This window comes from Lampetra fluviatilis, chromosome 38, assembly GCF_964198595.1.
Source record: "Lampetra fluviatilis chromosome 38, kcLamFluv1.1, whole genome shotgun sequence".
NCBI classification, from domain to species: domain Eukaryota; kingdom Metazoa; phylum Chordata; class Hyperoartia; order Petromyzontiformes; family Petromyzontidae; genus Lampetra; species Lampetra fluviatilis.
In genome coordinates this window covers 7575467-7596469 of record NC_136312.1, presented here as the reverse complement: position 1 = coordinate 7596469, position 21003 = coordinate 7575467, and the positions used below count along the sequence as shown (strand labels likewise).

Sequence of the window (21003 nt, the reverse complement as noted above, 5' to 3'; positions counted from 1 at the left end):
ATGTTGATTATAATTAGATGTGATGGGAAAAGCCGGACGACCCCGAAAAAAAAATCCACGTGACCACGGGGAGAAAATGCAAACTCCAAATAAACAGACATCAGGATCGGGATCGAACCCACAACCTCCTGTATACCAGGCGCACTACGGAGAGAGGGGGTGAAAATGGCTACGTATATTTGTGCTCACGCCTTCTCCCAGGTGGGGCAGCTCCAGGTATGCAATGGTTCCTCAATTTAAAATCGGTTCTTTCACTCACAATACATGCGTTGCATTCGTGAGTGTAATAAACGATTAGTTACAATTCGTGCAAATTATCTGGTGCAGACAGAACACTTAATCAATTAATATAATTAATGAACAATTATAACTTGATGATGATGACGACGATAACGTTTGTGACGCATCGTGATCGCAGCGAGCACTGGCTTCCAATTGAGCTCTATGCTCTGTTGGCTACGTACATTGCGAAGGAAGTTCAAGGTACACACATGCATACACGGATTCAAATTACTGTGCTTAATTTACAGAGCACTCTTTCAGCAATCGCCTCAACATTTGACCAATAACTTTACAATTCTTCTCGGGGGTCTGGGGTCCTCACACACCGTGACCGTGCTCTTCTGTCAGGTGTGTGTTTTGGTCCTCGGTCCTCAAATTTGGAACGCTCTGCCTGAAGAACTGCACCTGACTGCTGAGATTCTCCCATTTGGAAAGAAACAAAAAACACACTTCTTTCCCATGACATGTTAGATAAATTTTAGATTTTTTTTTCCTTCTGCACGACGTTCTGAAGCTCTTTTTTGGATCTGCTGCACCACGGTGGCGAGATGTTAACTACCTTGCATCGTATACAGGAGGTCGTGGGCTCAATCTCAACCCCAACGCCTGTATATTTGGAGTTTGCATTTTCTCCCCGTGGTCGTGTGTGTTTTTTCTCCGGGTCCTCTGGTTTTTCCCTCGACATTTATAATCAACATGCATATCTGGTATTTGGCTCCTATAAATTTCCACATGATAGTCCACTTCGTTGAGCTATCATTTGCGATGGGCAGGTCTCTTTTAAAAAAGAGCTATACAGCACTCATTGGGCCTTACTTGGTAAAAAATTTAAATAGTATATATATATTCCACTATATTAACACTTTTGCAGATTCATTAACTTTTATGTATCACTTCCTCCCACTTCCTCCTCCCTTGTGGGCTCACATTCATGACATTACAGCACCTATTTAAGGCCCAAGACTGGAGGACACTTTCACAATCCTAGTTTATAAAAAACATCAAGTAATAATAATAATGATAAGGGGCGGTCATGGTTCCCGTGCGGCCTACCGATGCACGTGGGCGCCTTGGACCAGATCCCGGAATCGAGACACGTGACGTGGGTATTGCCGGATATGGAGAAGCCATCGTGGCATGCGTACAAGACGGAGTCGCCCAGCGAGAACGCGTCCTGTGCCATCCGCACGACCTCGCCGTTGGAAACGTCTGGGGGCTGCGGGCAGCTCAAGGCTGGGGAACAAGAAGTCAGAATCGATACGAGCGCTGCGAGGCCGAGATCCTGGGGTCAGGATCACGGGCGGTCACCAGTGGTTGAACCGGGCTCTCCATTTAGTACGTACGCAAAAATCTGTCAAAACTTGACCCCTCCTCCCCTCCCTGTACACACGCGTACTTTTTACAACCCCCCCCCCCCCCCACCTGCGTACGTACGCTTGACACCCCCCCCCCGTACCCCCGCCCCGAATCCTATTAGAACGGCCGATATTTAATCCATGCAGAAACGATCAAGGATTAATAATATTAACGTGTTTAAGCAAACAGATCTAACTCATTTGAAGGCCAATGTAGACAAATTATTATCGAGAATTCACCCCCCCCACCCCGTTTCCAATGCGTAAGTACATTGTCAGTAGACCCCCATATGCAAGCGTACGCATTTAGGTTAACCAGCCCTCCACCCGCCATGCGTACGCACTAAATGGATGGCCCCTCGGTTGATTTTTCTCCGGGTCATCCGGTTTTTCTCTACACTTTTATAAACATGCGTTTAGATTGTTTGGCTGCTATACATTTCCACATGATAAGCCACTTCGTTGAACTATAATTTGTGGTCAGGTCGCTTCTAACAAAGAGCTACATAGCTCAGTGGGCCTTACCTGGTAAAATGAAAAGTGTATAGTTTTTATAGTTTAGTATATATATACCTCTACATTACATTTTTTGCAAATACATTAACTTTTAGGTATCACTTCCTCCCACTTCCTCCTCCCTTGTGGGAGCACATGGATGACATCACAGCACCTATTTAAGGCCCAAGACTGGAGGACATTTTCACTATCCTGGCCAACCGCCTGACGATGCTAGTTGTAGCTACCAGAAAAAAACATCGTGCACAATTGTTAAATGTTGCAGATTGCTCTCCGACACACCGACAGCGCTGCTGAAGCAGTAACAAATTGGCGCATTTGTTCACATGACAGCTTTATTAATTGGGTGTGTCGGGCGGAGGAGTGTGTACGACACACATTTTACTTGCGCAGCTACCTGACCCGTTTGGACGGTAGATGTGGCCCCAGCGGAAGCGCGTTCACCGATTGTTGCAGAGGTTCATGGTTCTAATCCAGCGGCCGCCCTGACTAATACTGCGCGTGTAATAACGAGTAGGCTGTTGCGTGTCGGCGTGATTGGCCAAATTTGGGAACTTTTTAAAAATAACACTGCAATTTGATAAATTGGGATTACACATTACATTAGTGGTCCCTCCCGGCCGACTATATCTGTTAGATATGGTGTGAATACTAACTGTGCTAAATAATTATTATCGCACCCTCGCAGACTGGGTCGATGTCACTCCAGATTCCATCCTGCGTGCAGCGTCGGAGCTGTGGCCCCACCAGAGAGTATCCGTCGGCACACATGTACGACACCACGCTGCCGTACACCGGCTCCGTCGCCACACTGATGAAGCCGTTCTCCGGCTCAACCGGGACTTTGCATGTCACCACTGTAGAACACACGTGCGGAAAATCGACGGTATGATCATCGTGGATTTTATATCATACGATGTATCGTAGTGTCGCTAATTGAGGGACACCCTCAGAGTTCAAGGCGCTCGTTTTGTCATGCAGCCACAACACACATTGTGAAATTTTTATCATATTACGAATAATATCGTGGCAACCCTACTTGTAAACCGTTATCACGTAGGATAGATGATGGGAGATCATTATTTTGTTCTGTTAGCTCTGTTCAAGTTGTGGTTTTTTAAATGCTCTATTTTTTAAAGTTCATCCTAGTTGTGCTATTTCTTTCACAAAATGTCTTACGGCTCAGCGGCAAAGTGAGCCGCAAATCCTGGCTGAGGGGTCAACTCAGCCCATCATCACTCTGGAGCATAGCTTTGTGGGGATTTCGACAGTGGTTGCTCTGTGAACACACTCAGCCCAAATAGAGAAATGCGAAATGTTCACAACTGTTTTTTTGTGAATCTCTGCATGGGAAAAATGATCGTCACAAAAGGCCTGGTGTTGTTGTTGTCGTTGGCAGCAGGTAAGATTGTGAGGCTCTTGTTTGGGTGCCCAGACCCGACACTCACACTCGCAGGAGAATTTGTGCTTTGTCCAGCCGCCCTCGATACACCGGATGCTGTAGGAGGAGCCGCTCACGGTGTAGCCAATGTTACAGTGGTAGCTTGCGAGCTCCCGCAGGGAGAACCACTGCCTCCAGATGAACTGTGGGCTCAGGCTGGCGAAGGCCACTTTTTGTGGTCTCCCACATCCTTCTGTACGAAATGAAAAAAAGGGTTTTTTGTTTCGTGACCTTTGTGGAGAAAACGACGCTCCGACCGAAAACTGTTTGGAGAGACGTTGCAAAGTACAGGTAGTCCCCGAGTTACGATGGTCCGACTTACGATATTTCGATCTTACGATGGCGATAGTGATACGACAAAATTGCCATCAACAACCTAACATCGTTCAAGTATGCAGACGACGGACAGAATGTTGGTGATTACAGTACAATATGATACGTTACGATACGTTAAATGCATTTATGATACGTAGCTTTAGCGATTTCATTTTAAGGTTACCACGATACGATACATTCAATGCATGTTAACAGTTTTTTTTTTTATAGCAGATAGGATTGTTTCCTGAAAAAACGTTATATTAAATTGCAGTTCATATAGGTAGGCTAAGAATTTACTTTGGTTTTTTAACTTTACATTTTACTGTGCAATACAGTATTGTAATTAATAAATACATACAGTATATAGTTTATACAGTACGGTACTTTAAATGTCTCTGTTTTGCTAAATTATCACCATTCTTTAAGACTCCTGGGTAGGCGAGACCATCTTGGACTTACGATATTTTCGACTTACGATGGGGTCGTCGGAACGCATCTCCATCGTAAGCAGATGACTACCTGTACAACCCTATTACGGGAACTGTATTCAACTCCGTTGTCCAGCGCCGAGTTGGGTTCATAAGGAAGCATAAACTCCCAGCCCTAAAGTCCCCAGTGGCTGTCGAATTTGCAGTTATGCCAACTATTTAGTGGCATTCATTCTACTCGGGGCTTAATTGCTCACTCGATATTTTGCCGAACGCTACGAGGTAGGCTCAGAGTAGGCACTGTCAGCGTAAGGCGCGACCACTCGAGTGTAAAGGTATGCCTATCCATAATCATCTTATGCTATCGAAATTTGCCAAATTTAATAGACACCCTTAAAATTGCTACATTCAAACAAACAATTGTAACATCGCCCCCTACTGACAGACTAACGCCCAGTTGCAGGTCCGTGCTGTGCCCATTTGTGCTGCACAGGGAGAGCTGTCATAAGGGGGTCCCCCCCTCGTCTAATAAAAGATAAAAACGGTTGGGAATTGGAATGATCGAGATGAGATGTAAATGGAAGGTGCTTTGAGATAGTGGGGCATTTAAGCACTCAATGCAAAATCCTCATTCCTTATTAATGAACATTAATTACATTTGTGCACGTATATCTGAATCAAACACACCAATTGATATCCAATTTGAACGGTCAAGCAAAAACATTCGCACAACATGAACTCACTTCTCTTGGTGTCGCCAGGCTCAAGTGTGATTTGCTCCTGTTCTCCTTTCGCGTCGAATTCTATAATCACACGAGTGAGGTTAGTTTCTGAGGATGAAAACAAACAAACCTTTGTCATGTTGAATTCAAGAGCAGACTCGTTCTGCCGCTCGAACGTAAGCGCCAAACACCCACGTGTCTGGGGTGGCGAAAATTCAGATTTGAGTTGTGGTAAACTGTGATAAATGACACTGTTGTAGCATATGCTGGGCGATGCTGTCGTGGTGTAATGGTTAGCACGATGGTCTTGCAATACAGAGGTCGCCAGTTGGATTTGAGCTATGGGGATATTGGGAAAGTTTCTTAACTGTACCCACCTCTGTCAACCCACCACAAAATGCACACAGAAAGGAAATTTTGGATTCGAGAACCAGCGAAAAATTAGAAACATTACGCAGTAGTTCAAACACCACACTATAAACCCGGTGATTCAAGTTCAATTCTTAACCGTGGCTGACATCAGTGACCAGTCATATCTGAACCTGGCATGCCTTTTTACCAAACCACACTTGCAGTCATAATTAACAAAAGTTAAACAATCCCCATGTTTTGCACGGTGTGGGGAGGCGTTTATCCTTAAGTCGATTTGAAAACGCTGTAAATTATATTTTTTATTGATATTTATTGAATAGAATAATATTATTCATTAAAATATTTTATCTGCATAATCCTTTCAGATGGAAAATTTTATTTGCAAGCATGTCCAGGGAGTCAGGCAACACAGACTTTTGGGGCAAGTAATGTTAGTGAGCACCTATGAAGGCTGGTACGGCAGAAGATGGGGTGGGTGGCCAGCACCACGCCCACCCGCTATTGTCTCCCCAGTGGCGATGTTTACACACCGCACCAGGACTGGTTCAGATAATCGTCACTGGTGTTGGTCGTGAGCAGGAATGGAACTTGTGCGACACATGCACAGTAATCTACACGTGCGTTTGTACAATATCAAATACATGTGTAGTGGTTCAACTCAGAAGCATTAATTCTTGGAGGCACTTATTTTATTATACTCATAATTTCCCTTCACACACCCTACAGTCGCCTAGGCTACACACACCCTAGCCTATACACAACACGAGCCGTCTAACACCGATGGCGCTGACCGATACAGCCAACAACTGTATAACAGCGCAATATCAAGCGACGATGACTGCGGCGACTAAGAGAAGAATGGTGACGGCAACGACGGGCTTCAGCAGCACAACGGGGTTCCCACTCCATACAACAGCCCCGAGGTCCCCTACAGGGGCCCCTCTTATACTGTCAGCGTGGCCTAGCTCCGCCCCCGGCCACGCCCCCCCTTCCAGAAACCCACCAGTGGGTTCTTGGTGTGCCCCTTCTGTGACATTCCCCCTAGATCCCCCTCTGGTCTATCACGTGGCCTGCTGACGCCAGGGCTGCTGTAAGCCGCAGATCCCCTTTCCCGCCAGCAGCCAGCGCTATGCTGCTACATTACTTATTCTATGCCACTACACATGTATCCAAAGACAATAACAGCAACAAAAATTATTTTAATGAATGATTGATGAGAAAAAAACATTTCACACGATAATTAAAATAGACTTCATTGTAGCTGGTAAGTGTCATTGAGCTAAGTAGCTCCATGACAAGGACGACCACAGCCGGCAGTTGCAGGACTTTTCAGGAAAAGGAATGTGCAAACTAGCAAGAGAAAAAAACCCCCAACATATTTACACAGATTTTACACATCCGTCACCCTGTTCACCTGAAATTTGTGTAGATCCTCCACGTGTGTGAAATTCTTCATTCAAGTGACTGAGATCAGTGTCTGAGGATGAGAACAACAAATAAACTCTGGGTTGGGTTCAAAACCAGACCACCCTCTTCTGCCGCTTGGACACTAACGCACCTGGTAATGTGGCAGACGATGCGAGTGTTGCCAGCAGGCACAAGCCCAGGGCCTGCACGACACGGGCAGATGCTGCTGCATGTATCCAGCCTCCATCGCGGTGGTGACCCATTGATTATCTGCACAAGAAATCAAACACGCTTGCGCATATGCACGTACAAATGGCCCCATTCAGGTATAAATAACAAGCAAAAAAAAACTCGTTCATCAATAACACCGTGTAGCCTTAAAAAGGATACAAAATATATAATGTGCAATGTTTCGACCACTCGCCCTTCTTCATGGCACACATGGGGGAAATGTAGTAGGCAGTGTTTTTTTTCCAATACTCTATGACCATGGCAGCTTATATTCCATTCCTTGCAATGACGCATCAAACTATGACTTCTAGTATTTGTATCTCTCCATCTCCTGTCACTTATGCCCCTTTGCCATGTCAACTCTAGCAAGCTGAACTCGTGCACCCTTCGGGCTGTGTGATTTTTGCACACATGTATTTGCGTGCATGTGTGAGAGTGCATGCACGTAATTGTTGTGGTGTGTTATTTTGCATGGGAATGCCTTTATGTGCCTAAGACATTTGGTACTACGGGCGCCTGGTTCCTCCCCAGATGTCCGTAAATGTCCCTTCAGTCCTAGGCATGGCTCCACCACTATTGCCTTTGGATGCCCTGGCTCCCCAGGGGCTGTCCGCCACGGTAGCGAGATGTTAACGACCTCGCCTAGTATACAGGCGTGGTTGAGGTAGGGGGGTGTAGTAGTTCAGCAGCAGCCTATGAATCAGCCGAGCACTTGGGATGCATTCTGATGCATGCTGGTGGATCTCACCGGTAAGCCGTGACCAACAGCCACCCGGATTCACCCTGTGATGTACTCGAGACATGGAGTACTACTATTGATCGAAGTTAATGTTTTCAATGTTATTTGCCATCAGCTGTACCGAAAATTGTTAAACTACATTTATTTTGTTAGGTAAGGAACACCGAGCTACAAAGCTTTATTTTTAATAAGCGACCTGGCCAAAAATTATAGCTCAACGAAGTGGCTTAGTACTTGGAAATGTATAGCAGCCAAATATTTTAAACGCATGTTTCTAAATATGGAGGGAGAAAAAACGGAGGACCCGGAGAAAAATCCACGCCACCACGGGGAGAACACGCAAACTCCAAATATACGGCATGCGTCCGAGTCGGGATCGAACCCAGGCTCTCGTGTATACCAGGCGCAGTAGTTAATATCTCGCCACCGTGGCGCATCTTACATTAAGGGGCATTGCCCAAAACGTCGCCTATAATGTATATTGACTGGAACGTGTTGATATTTCGTGCGCTGTATCGCGAGGGGCCGCGTGGGATCTTACCAGCGTTATGTCGCGGATGTATGCCAGCCTCGTACGCCAGCAGTCACAACATGCACACGCCTTATAAGCCAGCTCCCCACACCACCACGACCACTCCCCTTCCGCCTGCTCCACACAGGGCGATGCACTACGTGTAAACAAGTAGACTAGATATACATCTCCTTTCTAGCGAATGATTTGGTTTGTTTTATCCATTTGCAGGATAGATACAAGGCAGAGTTGAATCCCAGCAACTGACAACGCTTGCTTACGCTAGTAGAGGGAGCTCGAGAGAACCTCTCTTGGAAGATATGTTGGCCTTCTGTGCCACGTTAGCCAGAAGGGCGAGTACCCACATTTTGCCCCACCCGCCGAGCCGACTGTGGCATACCAATTTGTCCAGCTGTGTGCATGGACAGACACACTGGCGGTGGGGGTGGAGATGTACCGATGTGTCGGGAGGTCGTTTGTAAGTCGTGTGACAACCGTGGTAGCTTCACGATATAAAGGGAAACCCCACTTAAGTAATCATAATAACAACTTGGAACCGTCTGAACAAAAATATATGTTGAATACAACAGGGTGTGTACGAGTGCAAAATACCGATACACAAAAATTGTGGAAATAAATTCGAGAGAATTCTCGCTTTGGGGATTTTTCAAGGAGACATTTGAAACGCTGCAGAACGCACGCGCCTGAAGATACGTTCTCGCATCAGGCTATGCCAAAGGTGGATCGTTGAAAAAAAACAACCTCCCTGGGGGGCCATTGTCCCCATTACCCCCCTGCTGCCAAAAAAAATATGCCACAGGGTTCTGCTGATAAGGTATGAAGAGTTCGTGAAAACCATTTCCACTTCACCCCTACCATGAGCGAGAGCTCAAATTCCCAAAGGCCTCTTGCTTATTTTGAACGAATGCCGAGCATTATTTGAACATTCACATTCCATGCAGCTTGCCTTCTAAACAAACCCGCTCTGCACAAACACAAAACGCGCTGAGCACACAAATTGTGGATCGAGCAGTGGTCATTTCCCAGCACTCTCGGCTTACACGAAAAGAACCTCAAAAAAGTTGCCTTCAGTAAAATAATCATTAACCCACCGTCAAACATGGCACGCTGCACCGAAAACCTGCAAACGAGAGCCAATCTCCTTTAAATGGCTGTTGTGCAGAGCAACAATAATTTAATATCGATGTGACGAGGCAGATCCTTGCATCAGAAGCAGCCGGCATATCACCATGACGCATCCCCCCTCGTATTTGTGAATCGGACATTGAATTCCATCGTACCGGTCCTGGGTAACCACACTGCCCGAGTTGATTTTCTATTTGTGCAACATCAAGTATCCATCTTGATTTGAAGCTTTCGTGACTGCAGGAATCCATACTCTTTGGTTCTTTCGGTAAAATCACGTGGGTAGAAAAATAAAATAAATAATAGATCACGACGTTTCGATCGCAACACAAGCGGTCGTCCTCAGGCAGAAAAAATAATCCAGCAGTGGAACTGCCGCTACCCGCGTGACTTTACCGAAAGAACCAAATATCCACGTATGGAATAGTTTGTGTAGATGCGCTTTAGGGTTGTCTGCAAATGGTGCTAGATAAAAGCCAGGTATCATCGATTCTAGATAATTGGAGGTGCTCAGCCAATGTGAGAGAGCAACTATGCATATTATATGGTTCTTTCGGTAAAGCCACGTAGAAAAAAGTTAATAAAAAATACGAAAAAATATCACGCTTCGATCGCAACACAAGCGGTCGTCTTCAGGAAAAGACGACCGCTTGTGTTGCGATCCCCTTTTACCGATGACGATTGCTTGTGTTGAGATCGAAACGTGATATTTTTTCTAATTTTTTTAGTCACTTTATTTTCATTTTCATTATTTAAGTGTTATTTTTTCTATCTACACGACTTTACCGAAAGAACCATATAATATGAATTCCTGCAGTCACGAAAGTTAAGTCAAATTTGAGCAACTATGCATCTTTTTTGCACCGTACATAGCCAACCGTGCTAAATCAGAACTCCGTTCCGTCTCTCCACGTAAAAATGGAAACGGGTTTAGTCCAGCAGCCTATTTTAGCTTTTCCAAGCAAGGTTATGAAGCAGCAGTGTTGTTTGTAAGCAAACCGTACTGGTTTAAACCGACTGGGTCATCGGCAGTAGGGCGTACGGACGAAAAATGTTGCTTGATGTCCGTAATTAAAGCACCGTCTAACTTGCGTGTTCCTGTTCAATGCAAAGTAATAGATGGAATGTGGAGGCGATGAAGTTCTGCTTGTTTTTATTTGCGTTGACCCAATGCGGTCAGATCACGCAGAAGTGCCGTGTCAATCTTCCTTTGTGTGGGAGGGGAGATGGATTGCTGTGGTTCACGAAGCTTTCGTTCTCAGAATGCATAACGGACTAGAATATAATCTAAAATATTAATACCACAGATCCAGGCACGTTTGTGGCATGGGTTTTACAATTTTAAAATTAGGCAGTGTTGATGCGTCATAGCCCAACGGTTCCAAAAATGTAGATCATAACCTTTGATTCTGTCTTGGAAATGGTTACCACACACTGGACTTTAAACTAAACTATTTGATTTTTACCGGACAAGGACCATTGATCCATGTAGCTCTTTCATCAGCGACCTGGCCACAAATACCTCAACGCGATGCATCGTGTGTACATTAATAGCAAACTCTAAAAGCACATCGCTTTCAAAATGCGGCGGGGGGGAAAGACACCGGAGGACCCAGAGAAAAAGCCACACGACCACGGAGAAGAGCTATGCAAGCTCCAAATACACAGCAGGCGCCAGTCAAGATCAAACCCATGAGCTCCTGCATATCAGGCGAGGGAGATAACATCTCGACACGGCGAGGTCACCGTGCGATTTCCTGGTGCGAGTTGAACCAATTTGACACTTGGGCTTTTGCGACCAATGCCATGCCTGCGTTGTATGGGTTGGATCGTACAAGAATGCGTTGTTAAACCAGCCGACATACAACCAAGGTTCGTCACGTAAACAATTCTGGCAAATCGCCCAATAACAGCAAAACGTCGGACTAAAATTGTAAATGTGGATTCTCGCCAACACACCGGTGGCCTGAACTCGCAACCAATCGGCATGTTTTGGTCACGTGACAAACCTGATTGGCTGGTGGGTTGTGGCAGGTTGACACTGACGCACTCGACCCAAAAACCATTAGATTTGAAACAATGCTGTCCAAGTACCTCCCTCCCAACCACCATCCACCTCCAGCGAGGAGCACATGGTATACCCGCAGTGCTGCTGCCGCTCTTTGGACACCTGGCCAGCATCGGTGTTGGCCAAACACCCTCCAGATGTCCCGCTCGTTTGGTTTGAACATGCCATTACGGGGGTGCCAAAGTGGCGAGATGCACTACCTCGCACCCTGGTAAGGAGGATGCTCTGGGTTCTGCGTCAACACTGGACCGCCTGTATATTGAGTTTGCATGGCCCCTCTTGCCGTGGGCCGCATTGATTTTCTCCAGGTCCGCCAGGGTTTCCCCCCCTCCCTTCCACATTTTATAAGAATTGACATGCGTCGAGTATTTGGGCTGCTCTACATTTCCAAAAGTCTATTTTCGTTACCAACATTTGTTGCCAGGCTTCTATAAAGGAGCTACATAGCTCAGGGGGCCCCCTTACCTGTAACATTTAAAGTTTAAAAATATAGTTTCTGGACAACAGGATTCCTCCAGTCTAACTAAATATTCAGATTCTGAAACCGTTCGAGCCACAAAAATAATAAAGATTCCAGGGTCGAGGGAGGGGGGGGGTGAGCAAACATTACCACAAATGAAAGGCTGACAAAAACCGAAAATTGAAAGTCTGGCCTGTAATGCAACACACTTTATTTCAGGAGCCACGAAAGGTTATGCCAACACGAAAACGTGGGCACAGCTGACGGCATCAAGGTTCGGGACCGCAAACGGGACACCATGCATACACAACGTGCCATGTGCATGTACCAAATAAGGGGGGGGGAAACGGCAACTGCTTCAAATGTGAGTGATGCAAGTGTTGGACTGAAGTGGGTTTAGTTCAAGGAGATCTACTTGCAGCTGCTAGATGCCAGTCACTGTTTATTGAGAGGACCGGACCCGCTTGACCAAAGGGCTGTTCAGTCAGTAGGTGTCCACTTTGCAGCGTTCAGCTTTTAACCAGGCAGATGTCCAAACTGGGATCATCTTTTGCAAGGTTGTCTGTAACCATTAGCCGCAAGTTGTAAGTTAAATGCAGGTTATGGGCATTTTTCGTCATTAAAGATTTTAAGACATTGGGCATACAATGGTCAACTTTAAGTTTAGTCTTTAAGTAACATAAATCATAATTACACATTTGTTAAATAAAACCGGCTCAATCGCAAATGCTGTCCATTAGGGTCACCGGCATGGATAAAGCTACAAGCCAGAAATTAATGAGAATCAGGCAGAGACCAAAAAAAACTGACTCGCAAGATCTGTAGTCAAGAATTAGGGGGAGGTGTGATGAAGTGATGTTGACAAGCACTCTGTGTTGGGACCACTGTGGGTCTGCAGTCCTCGATATCACCTTGCGACCTCACAAAGAGGCATCTGGGAATTGCCCAAACTCCGTTATGGCATCCTGCATACGTGCACACAAATAAATGCATCGAGTCCTTGAGCAATTGTTCCAAACATTAGTTCATGTTGGCAACACCTAGGGTGGAAAATGTTAATGATACGTTGGTCAAACCCTCTCGCTCACAAATTTAGATAAAAATTGTACGGGGGTAAAGGTGTGAGTGGCGTTTTTGGCATAGTGTTACAAATTTACCAGAATTTGAGAAGCAAAAGCCTTTCAGTAGTTAAAAAAACACTTCAACTGCCTTCCAAGGCCCGGCACATTTGCACCCCCTCCCCTTTTCGATTCATTGCTGGAGGATTAGCGGCAAACAATTAGAGTGCGTTCACGGCGCACGATCGAGTCTGCACCGCTTACCTCCACAGGGCTGTCGTTGCTCCCATCATCCGCACATCCAGATGCCAGAGACTGCTCCATTGCATTCCCTTGAGGATCCATGTCGAGCGGAGGCTCCACACCCACGCAGGTGGACACCTCAGTCTCCAGGCTTGCACCTTCATCCAGCAACGCCATCACGGAATCGTCGTCATCATCATCATTTGTGAACAGCGTCATGCAGGGAGGGTTCATGTAGTCACCCGGGCATAGATCCACAAGAGGGGGTGGCTCGCGCTCCTGCTTAGCTTCGGCAGGGAGTGCCCCCGCATAAATCTCACTGCAGGGCTCGCCACACGTGTTCATCATGCGCACCACAAACACGTCCTGAGCGGGACACCCCCTAGACCTGGCGGCGGCACCCAGGACTTCGACTCCCTGTCCTGGACAAGAGCCACGCTCGTCCGCAGTCACGTCGATTTCTTTTTCTAAACATCCCTCTGCCGTGGCTTCAATCTTCCCTTCGGGAGGAGCGCCTCTCTTCTCCACACCATGGGCCCCTCGAACCCCACGAGCCCCAGCCCTGCGCTGCTCCTTGGCCGTGCTGGGGTCCCACAGTCCCCCAAGGCCACCCTCTCCAAAAGGCCAATTGGACGCAGGTGCAGATGCAGCCTCGGCATCTCTGGACTCGGACATGCTGCCCGTCCAACCCAACGTGTGAAGGCTGCACGGGGCAATTTCGGTGGCCTCTTGTGCTTCAGGAACCTCAGCCGGAGCAGGGGATTCACAGGCAGGTTTCTCTGCAGCGGGAGCCTCAGGCACATCTTCCGACACGGGGGTCTCAACCACCTCGACGATCTTCTCCGGCATGTGCTTAAAGGTTCGATTCGGGGCACGGGACCCAATACCACTCTGTACGTTGTGGCTCCTATCAGTCTCCACGATCCTTTCCGGAATGCGGGGCCACCCGAACGATACCGGCGAGTACAGGGACAGCCCCCGCGATCGAGGCAGGCGGCCAGACACGCGGTTGAGCTTCGACGACGTCGACGACTGGAGGAGGAGAGCGGACCCGGCACTCGTGCCGCTGCAGTTGTTGCTGGCGTCGGCGACGTTGCGCGAGCGCTGCGTGGTGCCAGTTGCGGCAGCGGCGGGCGCTGCGATGGTGCGGGCACCCAGAGAGCACTGCACGGACACCTCGCGGCGAGGCGTCGCCTGCACTGCGGCGTCGCGAGTCCCGGCCTTGACGATGCGCGGTTTCAACGCCGGGTTCACCTGCACCCCCCCAAAACAAGACGGCCACATTTCGATTTAAAGCTTTCGTGACTGCAGGGATTCATCTTCTTGGTTATTTCGGTAAAGTCACGTAGAATGGAAATAATAAAAATAAAACATAATAAAATAATTCTCACGACGTTTCGGCCACAACGCAAGCAGCCGTCCTCAGGTGAAGACCAGGTATTTCAGACGCTGTCTCCGACAGACCTGGTCTTCACCCGAGGACGGCTGCTTGTGTTGTGGCCGAAACGTCGTGAGAATTATTTTATTATGTTTTATTTTTATCATTTTGTTATTTCCATTCTACGTGACTTTACCGAAAGAACCAAGAAGACGGCCACACTTCAGCCTGGGCTTTTTTAGTTATTCTTCCCACAGGAGATGCCAGGGTCGGACCTGCCTCGGATGTCTAGTTGGGTCGGGTTCAACTGCCCAGGAAATGCCGAGTTCACCCACCCTTGGGAGATGCCCACCCATGTCTGCAGGAGGGTCTTACTAGTTATGGTCTGCCACATTGTGTATGCCTTGGATCACATTGCACAATTAGGTTTTTTTTTTTGACTGAAGTCAAATTACATTTTTAGGCATAAACATCCATCACATTAGATATTTTAACCACGATGTCGTTTTGTAGCGATTCAAACATTGGACTAAATGCAATTAAAAAAACTAATTTGTTCCAATGCCTCGAGGATGCACTCAATTAGGGAGGGCAGTGGCGATGCGCAGTACCGCGCGATGGATTAATTTGCGAACCATTAGCACATTAGAGCCCTGCATGAGTTTCCAACGATTCGGCTCCACATTTGGGGGGGGGGGGGGTGGTGCAGCGTCCGCCCCCCCTGCCCCCTCCCGTCCCGCTGGGGCAGTCGCCCAGCTCGCCCACCCTTGACCAATGATCAAGAATTCCAGCAAAGTGGGTGAAACCACCCCACCTCCATAAAAGTTAACCTCCCCCCCCCGCTCTGCGATGTCTCCACCTGGCTGGGGCAGCGGGCAACTTTCAACACCCCCCCCCCCCCCAATATTTCACCGACCCTCATCCAATATTTTTCTCCCGCCCAATCTTACCCCCCCCATCTCACCCCTCCCGCCCCCACCTCTTAAAATGCTGCGGTCGTGTTGGGATCGCTTTTTCGCGAACTTTGATGCCCGGCTGAGTGAAGCCATGCATAGCAAATGCGCTGTAACCTGGCCTCGCGCTTTCTTACAACGCAGCAAAGACAAACCGAACCCTCCAGCAAAACTGAACGCGGAACGCGAGAGAGAGAGAGCGAGAGCGCGAGAGAGCGCGCGGCAGAACCTGTGCGATGAGCGCGCGGAAGTGCGCGCGTGTGAAGTTCTCGATGTAGTCGCCGGTGCGCTGCATGTCCACAGCCACGCAGCGCGCGTCCCAGTGCGGGGACGGCGGGAGCAGCTGCGGGGGTCTCGGAGGGATCCCCGCGTAGCGCACGGGGGTCCGGGGGAGCGCGTAGGGCGAGCGGAGTACCCCCTCCATGGCCTCTCGCCCATGCGCACAACGAAACAAAAAGGACACCAGAGGAGAGTAGAGCCGTCAACTGGTTAAGCACGATCGAGCAGATTTAACTTTGGACCCATTTACGGTCCTTTATACGCGCAAGCACTAACAGGCTCAAATCCTTGGTTGAGGGTCTACGCAGCCCATCGCCTCTCCAGGGGCGATAAAACGTGCGTTTAGAGTATTTGGCTGCGATAAATTTCCACGCAAGCCACTTCGTTGAACTATCATTTGTGGCTAGGTCGCTTCTGAAGAGCTATAGCGCAGTGGGCTTTACCTGGTAAAATAACGTTTAAAAGCAAGTGGTCTTCAAGGCAAGATTCGAACCCGTCATAGGTGTGTGGAATTTCCACCACTGGCTCAGGTGCTGTAAACAGGATACGCGCACAACATCCAAGCTAATGAGCAGCAAATCGCCTCGAGTTGCCCGCATTACCACGAGCAAAGATGTGCACTTTATGTCAAAAGGTGCACCATATAAAAGGTCCTCGGTTTAAACCTGGTAAAACTTAAAATGGGACGTTAGGGCTCAGTTCGCGCCGCACAAAGCGGTTCCGTATTCATCCAGCAGTGGCTAATACTTCACCGCACGAGCCAGTGTGAGTTGGTAAAGGTGGTATACGGAACAATGGATTAGGTTGCACTGCCCTCTACCGCCTTTGAAAGGCAAGGTTACCGTCCGAGCAACTTGTCAAATTTCAAACGGCCAAGCCTCACATTTCTGGCTATATCGGGTGCATTCCATGAGATTTCGCCCGATACAATTACCAAAGACTCATTTGTACCCGTGGTCGGACAGCCCGCGGCCAGTTTAAACGCAGAAATAGTTGTGCTGTACTCCTATGCTTGCTGCGAGCCACTTCCAACATTGTTTCGGTTGCATTTGCGCTTTTAAAAAAGGAACGTCACAAGACGATCCGAGGTGGTAGAGCGGTGGCGCAGCGGTTAGCACACTGCTCCTCGAACCCGCGAGTCAGATTCCCGGCCTCGCATCCCGTAGTCGGTCCTCAGATTGCTTTCGCTAAGTCGCACGGATCAGCGTGGCGAGGTACAGTCAAGAAATTCGCCCTCACCCCTCGCCCAACACGGCGTGCACGAAGTCCTAGTCCAGTAGTGGATTTACAGGGTTCAACTTTCACAACCTCGCAGAAACGCTAGAGTGGTGGTTGTGGACAAGTGCCTCCCCCAGTCAACATGCAACGAGGTTCTGCCTTGGGTGCTCTGGTTTAGTCCCATTTGTATGAAAAGGAAGTTTGCCGAAAACATTTGTTCTCTTGAAATGCAGAAACCTCCTGAAAAAATGGTTCGACGGCATGGAGAGTTGATGGATAAAAACGCGTATTAAATAAAATGGACGGAACCACGTGGGGTTGGCCCAACAACGGTCCACGTGCGCCGGGCCATTACTCCCACACCACTTTTTAGCCTTTAAAAAATATTTTTCGCGCACCACCGCTCACTTCTCCAGTCACAAACAGGCAAATTAAGTCTCTCGCTTGCTCTCAGATGGATGCCACACAGACGCGACTCACAAAAAAAATCGATGCTACGTTGGCACCACGAGACTTGTTCCTCCTCCTCGATCTACGTCGTGCGCGCCTCTGTTCATGCGGCCGGACAGTGGCGGCCGACCCACACGTGCGTTGTGCATGGGTAATAGAGCGCGTTCCGTGTGCTGTGTGTGTATATATACTGCGGGGTGTGCTCGCGTGGTGGTGGGGTGGAGGTGGGTGGTCGGCCACTCACAAGCAACACCTGCCCATCACAATTACGGTTTATAACGGCACGTGAGCAATTATGGCTGAATGAATGAGAGTCAATGGACGTAATTACCGCAGCTTCGGACGAGATGGATGTTTTCTTATATAATCACGGCCACTGTGCACAAGATACAGAAGTGCCCCCCACCCCCCGATCCCATCCGAAGGCTCCAAACGTTCAGCAACAAGAGTCAATATTAAAGTTGTAATATATATATTTCAGTTCATACGTTTTTTATTGATTATCTGAACCGGTCCTGGGCATCCGCTAGGTCGACTCAGCCTCAAATGAGTACCTGGTGTGATGTGTTAAACATCGCCACTGGGGAGACAAAGGCAGCCATGCGTGGTGGTGGCCACCCACCCCTTCGCGTGCCGTGCTGGCCTTCATAGGTGCTCGCTAAAAGCACTTGCCCCAAAAGTCTTTGTGTTTGCCTTTTGGTTGAACAACAGCGTCAGCTGAGACGAAACTGAATCCGGTGGACCCAGCCCTCGACTTGGGTCGAGGAATCAATGTTGCAAACCGTGGCAGTAAAATTAGTAACGTGACGTGTGTATCATACCCAGTTGGCCCAACGTCAACAGCCAACATTGGTTGGTTGAGCATTTGCTGGGTAGCGCAAATAGATTCATATGAGATGTTTTTTTTGTTTGGAGGGGGGGGGGTTAGATCGCGTAAGTTAAAATGTGTCGCTAAACCCGCCACCACCCGACAGCCAATTAGCAAGGTTTGTCACGTAAACAAAACATGCCAATAAGTTACTCATTCAGCACACCGGTATGCTGACAGACATTATTTGGCTGTGTCGGGTGGTGGCGGGATTAACTACACATTTATATTTACGCGATCTAACCTCCCCCACCCCCACCTCTATTATGGATAATATTGCTCGCGAAAGCCTTCGTTTCTAAACTGAGCGGCAATAAAGGTCGGTCATGCATTTGTCCGTCGAGGTGCACTCACCTCGCCCCGTGTAATTACATAATCACCAGTCCCGGCTCATTCATCGCAGCGGCAGTAGCAGCAGAAAATCACACACAGAGCTGCACGCGTGGAATTAATCACTCGAGTTTTATAATTTGCTCATTTGAATAAGAAAGGAGCTTTCAGAGGAAAATCCCTGCCAGGTCACGAGGCTTCAACAAAAGGAAATATTATAAATGCTGCAAATGCATTCGCCTGTGTTTCTCCTAACCCTTAATTATATTGTAATCGTGGCCGTTGTAGTCACGCGATGCCATGCGGAGATTCCCATTCGGATGTCTCGCGGAAAGCAACGTAAACATCGCCGCGGTGTTCGAGAGAACGCCCGTGGAAGGTGACATCATTGAACTAATTCTGAGGTCGCTTCAATTGATTTTCATGCCAGAAATTAGCCTGGGAAGGTGCACCACCTAGTGTGGATAAGCGGCAATTTACTGGTAGGAACCCACTGGTTCCACCAACCCACAGGGGATTATTGTTTCCGTCCGTCCGTCGTGCAGGGAGGGGCTGGGTGGGGAGGGAAGGGTGGGGCTGGGTGGGGAGGGGAGGGTGGGGCTGGGTGGGGAGGGGAGGGTGGGGCTGGGTGGGAAGGGGCTGGGTGGGGAGTGTGGGGAGGGGCTGGGTGGGGAGTGTGGGGAGGGGCTGGGTGGGGAGGGTGGGGAGGGGCTGGGTAGGGAGGGTGGGGAGGGGCTGGGTAGGGAGGGTGGAGAGGCTGGGTAGGGAGGGTGGGGAGGGGCTGGGTAGGGAGGGTGGGGCTGGGTGGGGGGGGGCTGGTCACCCCGTGGTGCCCTTATAAAACTCAACGTTGAACCTACTCACGCCGGCTTGTGCCCGCCCTCACAGTCGGGCATATTAGCGGAATATACCACGCCACCGTTGACCCTGGCCATTGACCGAGCAACCCAACGTTCCTACCAGCTCCCTCCGCAGGAATGTGTTTATTATATCCGAGAACACATTGTTGCCAAGCTCAAGAATAGAACCGGGAATGCCTATTTATCTACGTACTAAGTGGCGCAATCCTCCCACGCACCATTAGTATACAGATCAGAGACGTTCGCCACAGGGCGATCACCCCAATTTTGCTTTAATCCTCAGAGATAACTGGAATCACATGTAATAGTTTGTTTAACACGTAGGCTTGGGCGACCACTATTATCCACAATAGAGGTTTTTGGGTTAGATCTTAACAACAAAAAAACCTCTTATGCAATAGTTTGGTAGGTTCAATCATTGACGAACGGTCCAAAAATCATAATCGATGCATTTGTCCGCGAGAGAAAAACGGTTTATCGAAGCAGCACATCGAGCAATGTTGTTTGCGGTGATATTATTATTGGTATGCGGCAAGGGTGGGAGTTCGATCAGTCTGGGAGAAGAGACGTGCCCGGAATGCTTGACTTACTCCTCTTCTTGGTTCTTTCGGTAAAGTCACGTAGAAGGGAAATAATAAAATAAAAAACCAATAAAATACAATTCTTACTTTCACCACGGGAACAGCGCTGACAAGCAGCGATAGTTAAACATAAAAAAAAACATAAAAAAACTGTACTATAGTTTAATCGAGAAGTCGGAAATATACCTCGGGACAAATTTGCATTAAACATGCCATACACCACAACGCTTATGCCAGTGTCGAACGCCCGCTGGCAGAAGGTCACGGGACAGACCCGGCAGGTGCCACAGGTCGACTGACTGAGATGACCCGGCTGATGCACCACCTGTGCCCCCTTCTGTACGATAAACAAAGACAAAGATCCCCCGTATAGCCTTAACAGTCTGTTGTGGCAAGTATTGTTAGTGAGCAGCTATGAAGGCCGGCACGGCACACGAGGGGGTGGGTGGCCAGCACCACGCCCGACCGCCTTTGTCTCCCCAGTGAAGATGTTTTACACACCGCACTAGGTACTCATTTGAGGCTGAGTCGACCTAGGGGAGGTCCGGGATAGGTTCAGATAATCGTCACCGGCGTTGGCCGTGAGCGGGAATCGAACTCGAGTCGCCGGGTTCGTAGCGCAGCGTCGCGCTGACCGCTACACCACCGCTCCCCACTATAAACAGCAAAGACAAAGGTTCCCCCCGTATAGCCTTAACACAGGCTGCCGGGGCAAGTGCTGTTAGCGAGCGGCACCTATGAACAGCGCACGGGCGCGCGCACACACGCACTTTGGGAAACCCCCTTTGG

The 21003-nt window shown here is 48.5% G+C and overlaps 3 protein-coding genes across 4 annotated transcripts in view; all 3 read right to left on the bottom strand.

Moving 5' to 3' along the window:
* Window positions 1–8394, bottom strand: part of LOC144945603 (sushi, von Willebrand factor type A, EGF and pentraxin domain-containing protein 1-like) — a 30749-nt gene extending 22355 nt beyond the window's left edge. The window contains exons 1-7 of one of the 2 annotated variants that reach the window (XM_078874109.1): window positions 8353–8394; window positions 6993–7111; window positions 6849–6911; window positions 5084–5143; window positions 3602–3787; window positions 2834–3010; window positions 1336–1515 (exon numbers count right to left, since the gene is read on the bottom strand). In XM_078874109.1, the coding sequence (XP_078730235.1) occupies window positions 1336–1515; window positions 2834–3010; window positions 3602–3787; window positions 5084–5143; window positions 6849–6911; window positions 6993–7104 (778 nt within the window). In that variant the 5' untranslated portion in view covers window positions 7105–7111; window positions 8353–8394. The remainder of the gene's footprint in view (window positions 1–1335; window positions 1516–2833; window positions 3011–3601; window positions 3788–5083; window positions 5144–6848; window positions 6912–6992; window positions 7112–8352) is intronic. The other variant, XM_078874110.1, reaches the window with a different exon arrangement.
* A 4203-nt stretch (window positions 8395–12597) lies between these two features.
* On the bottom strand, window positions 12598–14289 carry LOC144945725 (uncharacterized). Its single transcript, XM_078874295.1, has 2 exons — window positions 13319–14289; window positions 12598–12961 (listed from the first exon to the last, which is right to left on the bottom strand). Exons 1-2 carry the CDS (start codon window positions 14144–14146, stop codon window positions 12917–12919), a joined length of 873 nt encoding a protein of 290 aa, XP_078730421.1. The 5' UTR covers window positions 14147–14289; the 3' UTR covers window positions 12598–12916.
* Window positions 14208–16052, bottom strand: LOC144945688 (uncharacterized). Its single transcript, XM_078874256.1, has 3 exons — window positions 15858–16052; window positions 14255–14551; window positions 14208–14222 (listed from the first exon to the last, which is right to left on the bottom strand). Exons 1-3 carry the CDS (start codon window positions 16050–16052, stop codon window positions 14208–14210), a joined length of 507 nt encoding a protein of 168 aa, XP_078730382.1.
* Window positions 16053–21003: the final 4951 nt, after the last annotated feature.

Excerpts from the sequence above, each read along its gene's own strand:
- LOC144945725 (XM_078874295.1), bottom strand. The coding sequence starts at position 14,146 with ATGCCGGAGAAGATCGTCGAGGTGGTTGAGACCCCCGTGTCGGAAGAT. Across the intron at positions 12,962-13,318 it reads GCAACGACAGCCCTGTGGAG|GATGCCATAACGGAGTTTGG; the intron begins GTAAGCGGTGCA and ends GCACGTATGCAG.
- LOC144945688 (XM_078874256.1), bottom strand. The coding sequence starts at position 16,052 with ATGGAGGGGGTACTCCGCTCGCCCTACGCGCTCCCCCGGACCCCCGTG. Across the intron at positions 14,552-15,857 it reads TCCGCGCGCTCATCGCACAG|GTGAACCCGGCGTTGAAACC; the intron begins GTTCTGCCGCGC and ends GGGGGGGTGCAG.